The sequence below is a fragment of the Chiloscyllium punctatum genome, chromosome 5 (assembly GCF_047496795.1).
Source record: "Chiloscyllium punctatum isolate Juve2018m chromosome 5, sChiPun1.3, whole genome shotgun sequence".
Lineage (NCBI taxonomy): Eukaryota > Metazoa > Chordata > Chondrichthyes > Orectolobiformes > Hemiscylliidae > Chiloscyllium > Chiloscyllium punctatum.
The window spans coordinates 90,225,121-90,239,029 of NC_092743.1; the positions used below are offsets into that span (position 1 = coordinate 90,225,121).

A 13,909-nucleotide genomic window follows, 5' to 3' on the forward strand; every position below is an offset into this window, starting at 1 on the left:
AGTCCATGTGTATCCGCCATCACAGCCGGCCTCACTGATCATGCATAATATTCATTAGCAAATGAGGATTTGGCTGTAATCACACAGATCGCTTTGGGAACAAGAGATCTCTATGTCTTTTACCTCTCTCACTAGCCCATGTTTTTGAGACCAGTGGCAAGATTGAGTTTTAGGTTGAGACCCCAATGATGGGGTGAAATGGGAATCTCGCAACCCTGAAATGTGTTGGGAGCAGTGACCCCATTTTCAGAAGTGGATTGGAAGATAGACTGCCAAAGTATGGATTGGACTAGTGGTAACCAACAGCATCAAGTACCTGGCGCTCTCTGCTAATGCCAAACATGCAATAGTCTTCCACGCAAACTACTAAAAGCATTTCTTTCCAACAGACCCTATTTCCCAATGGCAATCCCACAGTGGAACAAGCTGCCAAGAAAATAGTCCCAAGCCTATCACTGGAAAAATTCAAGTTTAGATCATTTCCATTTACAAGTTATCACCAAGGCAACCATCTCAGCTTGTCTTGTCTGCTTTAGCTGGTACTGTCTACATTAATGTCAGCCAAATATAGATATTAGTCTCTGATGTTAACACTACTAAAGCAGAAGCTTGGAAAACTGGCAGTGATTACGGCTGCATAGTCAGAGACGGCACTCTCCAGTGAGGAGACTGCCAGACTCTCAAAGTAGGAGGGCTAGTAGAATGCAATTTATCTTGAACGAAGCTCCAACCTGCTGCTCCAGCTAACAGAGACAGGGAGGGCCACCATCCTGAGGCACTTTATCAGCACCTTTAATGAATTTGTGTTGAAAAATTGCTGGGGCACATCAGTGTGGCAAAGCTGCCTGAGGGAGTAGCTGTCTCACGCACCTATGGGAAGACAAATGGAAAATTCCTGTCAGTCTCCAATAATTGCCCTTCAAAGTAATTCAATTAACTTCCTGCCAACCCTGACTGGGAAAGTAGCCCAGGGATGGGATGGTACCAACACAGCTCACTCTTACTGGTGGTGTGATCTTAGCTGCCTGCCTCCTTGCAATCTTGTCCCCATATTGGGGTGAAAATTCAGCCCTAAAGAATAGTACTCCAACAGAATTTTGCTGAAATCTAAGACCCAAGGAAGGGGAATCCAAAACGAGAGGGCATAGGTTTTTTTCATGCAGAGGGTGGCACGTGTATGGAATGTGCTGTCAGAGGAAGTGGTGGAGACTGGTACAATTGCAACATTTGAAAGGCATCTGGATGGGTATATGAATAGGAGGGGTTTCGAGGGATATGGGCCAATTCCTGACAAATGGGACTAAATTAATTTAGGATATCTGGTCAGCATGGACAAGGTGGAACAAAGGGTCTGTTTCTGTGCTGTACACCTCTGACTCTATCAATGACTCAACTGAAGATAGGACCTCTTAGAGGATTGGCTCTGCATTGAACCATGTAGTGTATTAAGTTGCAAGTGAAACACTTTTATAAATGTTCAGTGATAGCAGCTCTCCTATAACTTTAGTTAGAGCCATAGAGTCATAGAGATGAACAGCATGGAAACAGACCCTTCGGTCCAACCTGTCCATGCCGATCAGATATCCCATCCCAATCTAGTCCCACCTGCCATCCCTCCAAACCCTTCCTATTCATATGCCCATCCAAATGCCTCTTAAATGTTGCAATTGCACCAGCCTCCACCACTTCCTCTGGCAGCTCATTCCATACACATACCACCCTCTGTGTGAAAAGGTTGCCCTTTCGGTCTCTTTTATAGCTTTCCCCTCTCACCCTAAACCTATGTCCTCCAATTCTGGACTCCCCCACCCCAGGGAAAAGACTTTGTCTATTTATCCTATTCATGCCCCTCATAATTTTGTAAACCTCTATAAGGTCACCCCTCAGCCTTCGACGCTCCAGGGAAAACAGCCCCAGCCTATTCAACCTCTCCCTGTAGCTCAAAGTTGTTCATTTTAAATCTTGATAGATACATTTTAGTTCAGCGGAGTTATTAAATAACAAATACAGAAACCACGCAAGCTTGAAGAACAATTTATCTTTGTTTGGGGACCCTGCAGCCTCTGGGGCTAATCATTGAGTTACACTGAGGTGGGGATGATATACTGCTTTTTTAACAGCAAGATATAACAGAGAAATGTTGTAAGAATTGAGCATCACTTACAGTAGTTATAAAAAAGCATTATTTATTATATTTTATTTTTATTTACAAATACTATGAGATCTAAAGATCACCATTAATCATCAGGAACATTTGCGCCACATAATTAATGGGCAATCACCAACTCTAATAGGAGACAATCTAACCACTGCCCCTTGACTTTCAATGGTGTTACCATCATGAATTCCCCATTACCAACATCTTGGGGGTTACTACTAGCCAGAAACACAACTAGACTCTCCATAGAAACATAATGGCCATCAGAGCAGGGCAGAGTCATTGCAGTGAGCAATTTACCTCATGACTCCTCAAAGCTTGTCCACCATCTGCAAGACACAACTCAGGAGTGTCATGGAATATTCCCCACTTGCTTGGATGAGTGTAGTACCAACAACACTCAAGAAGCGTGACATCATCCATTTGATAGGCACCACATCTACCTCCGATGACCGACTTTTGATCACCTTCTCAAGGTCAACTAGCGATGGGCAATAAGTCCTGACTCAGCCAGCGACGCCCATGTCCCACGAGTGAATAAAATAAAATCTAATTTGATGAAGGCATCATGAAGTATAATTTCATAAGACTTGCTGCTCTGTGGAATCAGACTCCTTCAGACCATGGGCACCCGCATGGGTCCCAGCTATGCCTGCCTCTTCGTAGGATATGGGGAATAGTTCATCTTTGCAGTTACACTGGCACCAATCCCCACCTTTTTCCTCTGCTACTTTGCTGACTGGATCATGCTCCCACGAGGAGGTGGAACAGTTCATCAACTTCACTAACACCTCCTACCCTGACCTTAAGTTCACCCGGACCATCTCAGACACTGCTCTCTCCTTCCTGGAACTCTCCATCTCCACTTCCGGCGACCAACTCAACACGGACATCTACTTCAAACTCACCAACTCCCACAGCTACCTGGACTGCACCTCCTCCCACCCCTTCTCCTGTAAAAATGCAATCCCTTGCTCCCAATTCCTCCGCCTCTGCTGTATCTATTCCCAGGAGGAGCAATTCCACTCCAAGACATCCCAGATGGCCTCATACTTGAAACGACAATTTCCCCTCCCATGTGGTCAACAATGCCTGCCAGTGCATCTCTTCCACTTCCTGCACCTCTGCCCTTGAACCTCACCCCTCCAACTGCAACAAGGATAGAACCCCCCTAGTCCTCATCTTCCACCCCACTAATCTCCGGATATAACACATTATCCTCCACCATTTCTGCTGCCTACAATCAGATCCATCACCAGTTATATATTTCCCTCTCCACACCTAACTGTGTTCCACAGAATGCATTCCCTCTGTGACTCCCTCATTAGGTCCATGACCCCACCAGCCCACCATCCACATCCAACACCTTCCCTTGCCGCTGCAAAAGGTGTAAAACCTGTATCTACACCTTCCCCCTCACCTCCATCCTAGGCCCCAAAGAATCTTTTCATATCCAGCAGAGATTTTCCTGCACATCCAAACACCTCACCTACTGTGTCAGTTGCTCTCAATGTGGTCTCTTCTAAATTGGGGAGACAGGATGCCAAATAGTGGAATGTTTCAGAGAACATCTCTGGGACACGTGCACCCAACAACCCCACTGCCCTGTGGCTAGCCACTTCAACTCCCCCTCCCACTCTGCCAAGGACATGCAAGTCCTGGGCCTCCTCCACCGCCAAATCCAAGCCACCCGATGACTGGAGGAAGAATGCCTCATCTTCTACCTTGGGACCTTTCAACCACATGTCATTAATATTGACTTCACTAGTTTCCTAATCTCCCCATGCCCCATCTCCCCATCCCAGATCCAACTCTCCAACCTGGCACCGCCCTCTTGACCTGTCTTACCTGTCCATCTTTTTTCCCACCTATCTGTTCCACCCTCCCTACTGACCTATCAACATCACCCCCCACCTGCATCCACCTATCGCCTTCCCAGCTACCTCACCCCCACACCCACCCCCACCCTCCTGTTTATCTCTCAGCTTCCTTCCTCACTTGCCCCCTCCTCACCCCACATTCCCGATGAACAGCATATGCCCGAAATTTTGACTCTCCTGCTCCTCGGATGCTACCTGACCTACTGTGCTTTTCCAGCGCTATACTTTTAGACTCATACTCTCAACTGCCAAATGTACGTCAGATAACTGCTGCGTTGTTTTGTGGAGTCACAGCCTATCTATATTGGTACCTGCCAGGCACTGCATTCGCAATAGCTCATTTTAAAAGTATTCCTGAGACTTTTCTTCTTTCAGATAAAAGTATTTTGCTTTAATTGTGCTAATTTTTCAAGCAGCTACACTGGGTTGTTGGGGAAACTTAAGAGTACTCATCGGATTGCAGGCCCAATGATATAGAGAGAATTGAACATGAGGATTATAATCGAGGAGTTGATAGAGTGTAAATGTGGAGGTGAAGAATTGAACAGCTGCAGAAATACAGTGCTAAATGGAAGACAAAATGCTGGACTATTGGGAGCTCCATTTCTGCTGCAGATCAGCATTCCATTTCTATTGCAATTTATGACGTGGAGGAGTCAGTGTTGGATTGGAGTGGACAAAGTTAAAAGTTTTGGAACTATCTGATGAAGGAGCAGCACTCCGAAAGCTAGTGCTTCCAAATAACCTGTTGGACTATAACCTGATGTTGTGTGATTTTTTTACTTTATGCCCATTTAAATAAAATGCATTAGAGTTGAGGAGGAATCACTTCACTCAAATGGTCATGAAACTGTTGAATTGACTACCCAGAGTCCATGGGACATTGGAACATGGAATAGGCCAAAGGAGGAGATTGACAGATAGATTTTTAAATGGGTTAAAGAGCTATCTTGAGCCCAAGATGAGATCAGCCATGATTGTATAAAGGACGGAGCAGATTCAATGTGCTGAATTGCCAATGTCTGCTCTTAACTCTGATGTTCTTATATTCTCAACAGCATTCCCTTCTCTTGTCTATTTTCAGGGATCATTCCAGGTGTGGAAATGTATTAACGATTATGATACAGATGGACAATGTAAAATTTTACATGGCATGCCATCAAACATCCCTGTCAAAGTTTTAATTAGAGTCTACATTGTAGCAGTAAGTGACATTGACATTTCACTCAGCTTTGAATATTAGTCCTAATTCTTCAGCTTTTGATGAAAATTATTTGAAAAAAACGTACAATAAAAACCTAAAACGTGTTAATGTTAGGAACAGCTGAGGTCCACACCTAAAAGGCTATCTCATATTTGTTCCCAGGTCTGATTGAGAATTGCACCAGTAACAAAGACCACTCTCTTTATTTCTGCAGACCCCCATATTAACATGGTAAAACAGATCAATATGTGTTTTTATATTTTAACTAATCTATTCATTTATACTTTAGTCAAGTAATCACTTCTCTTGCGATTTTGGAGAAGATTTGTAGCCTGGATTATGGATCAGGTAGTAAGTTGCTTACTGTGCTGGTAGATTTGTTTTTAGATGTTTCATCACCATGCTAAGTAACATCATCGGTGAGCCTCCAATGAAGTGCTGGTGTTCTGTCCTGCTTGCTATTTGTGTGTCTTGGTACTTTGTGGTTGATGATATCACTTCCTGTTCTTTTTCTGAGGGATCTAAATCGATATGTTTGTTAATGGAGTTCTGGTTTGAATGCCAGGCCTCTAGGAATTCCCATGCGTGTCTTTGTTTAGCCTGTCCCAGGATGGATTTATTGTCCCAGTCGAACTGATGTACCTATTCATCTGTGCGTCTGGATTCTAGTGATAGTTGGTCATGTCTTTTGGTGGCTAGTTGATACTCATGCATCCTGGTGGCTAGTTTCCTCCCCGTCTGTCCAATGTAATGTTTGTTGCAGTCCTTGCAGGGTATTTTGTATGATGCTCATTCTGCTAGTTGTTGGTACAGCGTTATTTAGATTCATCAGGAGCTGTTTTGGTGTGGTGGTAGGTTTGTGAGCTACCATGCTGCTGAAGGTCCGGAGTAGACTGGTCATCATCTCTGAGATGTCTTTAATATATGGCAGGGTGGCAGTTGTGATCAAGCCAAAGAAACACTGGCCACACTACTAGACGTACCAAGGACACAACACCTGACAGCACCAACTCCTCAAAATAGTAGACCTATGGCTCACAACCCACTTCACCTTCAACAACAAGATCTACAAACAAATCAATGGGTTGCCAATGGGATCACCAGTATCAGGACTCTTCACAGAAGCAGTTATGCAAAGGTTAGAACAAACAGCCATTCCCACGATCCAGCCCAAGCTTTGGGTCCGCTATGTGGATGACACCTTTGTCATCACAAAACGCAATAAATTAGAAGAAACCCGCAAACACATAGACAATATCCTTGCCGGTATAAAGTTCACCAAAGAGGAAGAGAACAACAACAGACTCCCCTTCCTAGATGTCACAGTAGGATGAAAAGCCAATGGAGAGCTGCAGACCAGCGTCTACATGAAAGCCACACACACTGACCAGATACTCAACTACAGGAGCAATCATCCCAACACCCACAAACTGAGCTGCATCAGGACATTATGTAAATGAACCACAACACACTGCAACACCCAGGAACTACAAAAAGCCGAGGAAAAACACCTATACAACGTATTCAAGAACAACAGGTACCCAAGAAGTGCAGTCAGCCAATTTGTACACAACAGACCTAAACAAGAAGACACAACACACCCAGAGACTCTAGCCACCCTGCCATACATTAGACATTTCAGAGATGACGACCAGACTACTCTGACCCTGAGGCATCATGGTAGCCCAAATCTTCAACCACACTGAAACAGCTCCAGATGAATCTAAAGGACCCTGTGCCAACAACCAGCAGAATGAGCAACCTTGCAAGGACTGCAACAAACATTACAGGACAGAAGGGCAGGAAACTAGCCACCAGGATACATGAGTACCAAGTAACCATGAAAATACGTGACCAACTATCACTGGTATCTATACACACAGATGAAGAGGGACTGGGACAATACATTTACCCTGGGACAGGCTAAACAAAGACACGCAAAGGAATTCCGAGAAGCCTGGCATTCAAAGCAGTACTCCATTAACAAACGTATCGATTTGGACCACTCAGAAAAAGAACCGGAAGTGATATCACCAACCACAACATAAGTAACAAGTGAGACAGAACACCAGCGTTTCAGGGGAGACTCACTGATGATGTTACCTAGCATGGTGATAAAATGTCTGAGGACACATCTACCAGCTCAGCGAGCAAACTTACAACCTAATCACTTCTTTTGCAGCTCCTGGCCTGGAGAAGTCATCATTCCACATCATTAGTACAAAGTTGCATATTAAAATAAACATATCGATATATAAATATCTCAGTAATCAAGTGTTTCTTTTATTTCTTCATCCTGTATCAGGCAAGTAATCTCTACCCTGCTGACCCTGATGGAAAGGCTGATCCTTACATTGTTCTGCAACTTGGAAAGACTGAAATTAAGGATCGTGATAATTACATCCCCAAACAACTTAATCCACTGTTTGGAAGGTCAGAAGATGACTGCTCGCATGTGTGTTAATGTCTGATCTAGTCTGTAAATGTTCCAATGTTATAAATAATTGGATAAGGTGCAGACTAGAGGCTCAAGACAGCTTTGTATGCTGAGCCATACAAGAGATAACTACACCAAAGCAGATTTAGTATTACAACTTACAAATGAGTGTAAATGGCAGTGAAATGTTAAATTTTGCTGTTATAATTTCACATGCATCTAATAGCCAGTTTGGAGGAGAGAATGAGGAGGCAAAAATGTGAAATTGGGTATGATGATGGGGTTCAGGAGGCTATTGCCTACCCAATCTCCTCTGGTATTTTACCGATGATGGTTTTATGCTGATGCATAAATCAGTTGAGGCTATGAAATATCCAATGCATGGCTTTTTAGATTGAATTGGAAATTGTGGGTTTGGAAGATGCTATCCGAGAATCTTTGGTGAATTTCTGCAGTGCATTTTCTAGACAGTACACACTGCTACGTCTGAGCATCGGTTTTGGAGAAAGTAGATGCTTGGGGATGCAGTGCCAGTCAAGAGGGCTGCTTTGTCCTGGATGGTGTCAAGCTTTTTAAGTGTTGTTGGAGCTGCACTCATCCAGACAAGTAGAGAGTATTACATCACACTCCTGACTTGTTCCTTGTAGATGGTGGTGAAAGTGAGGACTGCAGATGTTAGAGATCAGAGTCCAGATTAGAGTGGTTCTGGAACAGCACAGTTGGTCAGGCAGCATCTGAGAAGCAGGAAAATCAACGTTGTGGGCAAAAGCCCTTCATCAGGAATGCATTCCTAATGAAGGGCTTTTGCCCGAAACATCGATTTTCCTGTTCCTCAGATGCTGCCTGACCTGCTGTGCTTTTCCAGCACCACTCTAATCTGGACCTTGTAGATGGTGGACAGGCTTTGGGGAGTCAAGAGGTGAGTTATTGCCTGGCTGCTTAAGAACCTCCTCTTGCCACCGCTGATATTTTATCTGCTGTTATTTTATCTGATGTGGTGGTGTCAAGGTAGGAGCAGTGCTGGAAATGGTGAACTGCAGGTTATCTCAGTGAGAGCTGGTGTCTCTTGAACGTGGCACATCCTCCCAGTTAGAACTGGAAGCCATGCCTTTACACAAATAAGAACCTGAAAGCTATAAAATCAGGTTGTGGCTTCCCAAAGCTGTAGAGGTGAGTTGTCCCTACCCCTTCCAGTGGGGCCACCAGCTCTGAAAAATTGTAGCCCGCTTTGAGCCTGCTGGGTGGCACAGGCCCGATAGCATCTGAACACTCAGCAGAGTAACTAGGGACAGGCAATAAATGCTGGCCAGCCAGCAATGCCCATATCCCACAAATGAATAAATGAAAAAAGGTCACTGTTGTTCTGCCATTCCCTATGCTTGTGCATTCAAATATGTGCACTTACAAACTCCCAGCTCTTGAGCTTGTTATTGACTGAGAAGGATGTTAATGAGACACCAAATTTGCTTCAATTAATAAAGGAAATATATTGTAGAAGAACACTTTGGTTTCAAAGCTGATTTTTAAGAAGGAATTTAAAAGTAGGTTCTGCACATGCTGCAAAAAATCAGCTCTTACATTTAGTCAGATGATATGTTGAAATGCCTTTGAATTAAAACAGTCAATTTCTAATATGACCCATTCATTTCTACTGTAATTGTATTTCAAGAGCTACACAATTCGACAACTCTGTGTGATCCTTATACTAGACAGTGAGTTAGAATCATTTGACTCCAAGAACATTCTTTGAACTCTGGGGGGAACCATAGGTTCTTTGCTATGAATATTTGTTTTACTTGCCTCTTATCTTAAAAATAAAACTTTCAAAATTTACAATGGCCCTGTTTTATTTATTCCAATTAAATCTACTTGAGATAGAGTCCTTGAAAATTCAATATTTCATTAAAAAGTCAAGACAAAAGTATTACTTTATCACATCAATTTTGCAAAATCTGGAGCTCTAATTTCTTAGGCTTTATTGTTAAAATTATTCAGTCTTCATCTGTTATTAGGAAAAAAATTATCTCTTGTACAATAATCCTTTCCTTCGTCTGACAGATCTTATGAGATTGAGGCGACATTCCCAATGGAATCTCTGCTCACGATAACAATCTATGATTTTGATTTGGTTGGGACAGATGATTTGATTGGATCAACTAAAATTGATCTGGAGAACCGCTTTTACAGCAAGTACAGAGCTACCTGTGGACTACCGTATGAATATGAAATGTAAGGATGGGTTACATCTCAATCTACTGGACAGAAAGGGCAGATGTGCCTGTAATACTGCACACGACTGAGAGAGAAGGATTAGTTTGCTGTAAATGTGCGGGTGGGTTTGCTCAGTTGGCTGAATGCCTAGCATTAATGAAGAACGATGCCAGTGTGGCTGTGATAGTTCATGGAAGTTGCCTCTTGCCTTGCCTCATATTTGATGTGAAGTGGTATCCCTCAGGCTAATAACCAATTGTTTCTCTTCTGTAGAGCCAAATGACTTTGTGATCTATGGCTCGCTATTTAATTATGTGGTGTAAAATCACCCACTGATTTGCAAACTGTTGGGAATACAATGATAAAAAATCTCTTTAGAAGGAAACAGATTTATGATGCAGGTTCTCTTTAAGCTGCCTTAGAGAGGGAAATTGGAGAGATTGATCTCACTGGACTGCTAATACTGGCTTATAGAAAGACTTTATTTGGCTCAATGGATACACGTTCCAGTAAGTTAGGGATTAATTATTATGTTACTGATCTAGTAGTGCTGGGAATAATGATATAGTTCTTGGTAAGATAATGATAAGTTCAAATCTCAATGTGGCAGTATGGGAATTTAAATTCAGTATATAAAACAAATATGGAAAATAAAACATAATGGTGACCATCAAAGTATTGGACCCACCTGATTCATTTATGGCAATTAGGACAGGGAGTCTATCATCCTGAACACATTTGGGCTATATGTGAGTCCAAACTCATGTTTAGCAAATGTGCAAATATGTCAAGAGTTCTTTGAAGATGTAACAAGCAGGGTGGATGTGGGGCTATTAGATGTAATGTATTTGCATTTCCAAAAGGAATTTGATACAGTTTCACATCAGAGTTACTGCACACAGCAGTAACTCATGGTGAAGTGAATGACATGTTAGTACAAATAGATAGTTGACAAACTAACAAGAAACAGCGAATCATTTGATCATTTTCAGGTTGGCAAACCAGAACCAGTGAAATGAGGTGACCTTGACAGTTTACAATCTATATTAATGACCTGGTCAAAGAAACAAAGAGTATTGTAGTCAAATCTCCTTATGATACAAAGATAAGTAGGAAGGCACATTGTGAGGCAGATACAAAGAATCTACAGAGAAACATTGATGTGTTCAGTGAGTGGACAAAATATGGCAGAAAAGTATAATGTATGAGATTATTCAGTTTGGCAGGAAGAATAGAAAATCAGAATATCACTTACATGGACAGAGAACACAGAATGCTGAAGTATAAAGGCACCTGGTGTTCTCGTAAGTGAATCCCCTATGTTAGTATGCTGATTCAGCAAGTAACTAGTAAGGAAAATGGAATATTGAACCTTATTATAAGGAAGTTGGAGTATAAAAATGTGAGGTCTTGCTACAATTGTACCAGCCATTTTTCAGATACCATTTGGAGAACTGTGTACAGTTTTAGCTATTTTAGACAGATCCACTTGAGGATTAATTAGAGGGATCAGAAAATGGTCACAAGGCTGTTTCCTGGAATGAAGAGATTGGTTTATGCGGAAAAGATTAGCAGGTTTGGCCTATATTCATTGGAACTTAGATGAATAAGGAATGATCATTTTGGAACATGTAATATTCTGAGCGAGAGTCAGTTTTTTTAGGGCTATTTGAGATTTTCCTGACTGACACTTTTTGATTTTTGGGGCTCCTTTTCATGCTCGTTAATTCCTTTATTAGGTAATGGGCTCAAGTAGTAATATTATCATATGCATTGTGGTTTAGTTTTGGGTTCCTTCCTTAGATAGATTGTGCAAATATTAAAGATTGCATACACACATATGTATTTGGTCAAATCTAATTTGGAACTTACAAGAGGATTTTTAAAATGTATTTATTGTAAATAAATCTTTAATGTTCATAATTTTTACACATTCACAAAAAGGAATAGCTAAATGCATACCTGATTTAACAATGGTGCAACATTAATATTGATTTTCCAGGAGTAATTCTTCCTTACTGGAAAAATTACAATTTGCAAATAGCTTTCTGAAAAGCTTCATGGAAGTTTAATGCAGGGTGTTCACTGTTATCTAGAGAAGCAATTTTCAAATTATTATTTGCTTTTACGCATTAAAAATATGTAAGCTCTCAGCTACCCACAAGAGAAAATGCTCCTGTGTGCCATCACCTCTCAGCATGTTGAATATTAAGCATGATTATTAATAATATTATTCTCAACTCCATTAAACTTGGTCAATAATGGATAAAATTATATGATGCATAAAGGCCATGATACCTACCCAATCATTAGTAGATCAATCTCAGTGCTCCTCTCCCCACTCCTCCTGTCTCCACACCTCTCAACTGACACTGAAACACAGTAACCCAAGCTGGTTGCAACCTAGATCGGCCTTAGTGGAGTTCAGTTCCACCAGTCACATTTCCCAGTCTTACTGCTTTTCACTGCTTCTGTATCTGGAAGAGCAGCAAGCTTGGGAGAGGGGATTTGTCAGTGATGGAACTGAACAGAATCTGTGTTTGGGGAAACAGTTCTTCACTGATTTTACCTCGCCCACGTGTTTTGTCTGATTGATCACCTCAGCGACTGAATTTTTACAGGCATTTTAGGGCTTTTCAGGGGCACATGTACCTGCCAGCCCTGTGTATTTTGACTGTTAGTCCTGAGGGAACTTGACGGATTAGATACTAAGACACTTCTTCCTGTCATGAAGGGAATTTAGGAATAGACGTCACAATGTTTGTTTATTCGTTCATGGGATGTGGGCATTGCTGGCCTGCTCATCATTCCTTGTCTATCTCTAGCTGCCTTTGAGAAGGCTGCTTCATCCAATGATGCCCACGTTCCATGAAGTAATAAAAATAAATAATAAGGGGTCTCTTATTTAGGTTGGAGATGAGGATGGAGGAGAAATTTCTTGTCTGTAGTTTATTAGTCTTTAGAATGCTTTTCCCCTGAGGAGGATGTCCCTTATTTTTACTCTTGTTTGTTTTGAGCTCTCAACTACCAGTATATTTCAAAGCTGACATAATTTAATCAGTCTGACAAAAAAACATGTCTAAGGATATTTTAATTACAATCTATAATAATTGCAGAGAAGGTTACAATGCCTGGCGTGATGCAATGAAACCAACCGAAATCTTAAACAGAATGTGTAAGGAAAACCATCTCCGTGGACCCTACTTCAGATCGGGAGAGATAGAGGTGGAACGCAAAATCTTTGCGGGAAAAACCATCTTTATGGAAGACGGTGAATATCAATATTTATGTTAATAAAAACCTGGAATACAGAGATATTACAAAAACTTCGGAATTGTAACATTTTCCCTTCTCAACATTATAAGTGGTGGTTGCATAGCAGGTTTTGAGATTGATGTTGAATGTGGAATCTCACTTTTTCCTGATCCCTCCAGCATATTCACCATAATTACAAAGCTAATTATGGGATTCTTAACTGCAAATTAGTGCCTTCATACACAAAAGAGTAAAAGTTTATTTAACAAACCTATTACAGTTATTATTAAACTGATATGTCTGTGAAACATCAAGTCATATAGTCATACCGCACAGAAACAGACCCTTCAATCCAACATGTCCACTGAGACCAGACATCCCAGTCTGATCTAGTCCCTTTTGCTACCATTTGGCCCATATTCCTCTAAACCCTTCCTATTCATATACCCATCCAAGTGCCTTTTAAATGTTGTAATTGTACCAGCCTCCACCACTTCTTCTGGCAGCTCGTTCCATATATGCACCATCCTCTGTGTGAAAAGTTTTCCCCTCAGGTCCTTTTTAAATCTTTCCCCTCTCACCTTAAACCTATACTCTCTAGTTTTGGACATCCCCCACCATAGCTATTTCACCCTATCCATGTCCCTTATGATTTCATAGTATGATTTTATAATAATTTTTATAATAAACTACTATATATTCAAAATTCTGCAGGGTAAGGAGTAAAGGAGAGATTCTGGCATAATGATAATTTCACTGGACTA

The 13,909-nt window shown here is 41.6% G+C and overlaps 1 protein-coding gene across 1 annotated transcript in view; it reads left to right on the forward strand.

Annotated features, from left to right (window-relative positions):
* The window catches only part of fer1l6 (fer-1 like family member 6), a gene marked incomplete at its 5' end in the record, with an annotated part of 129,348 nt that overhangs the window by 88,469 nt on the left and 26,970 nt on the right, over positions 1-13,909 (forward strand). Inside the window, 4 exons of the mRNA XM_072569593.1 lie at positions 5,123-5,242; positions 7,548-7,675; positions 9,738-9,908; positions 13,007-13,161. Of these exons, the coding sequence (XP_072425694.1) occupies positions 5,123-5,242; positions 7,548-7,675; positions 9,738-9,908; positions 13,007-13,161 (574 nt within the window). The remainder of the gene's footprint in view (positions 1-5,122; positions 5,243-7,547; positions 7,676-9,737; positions 9,909-13,006; positions 13,162-13,909) is intronic.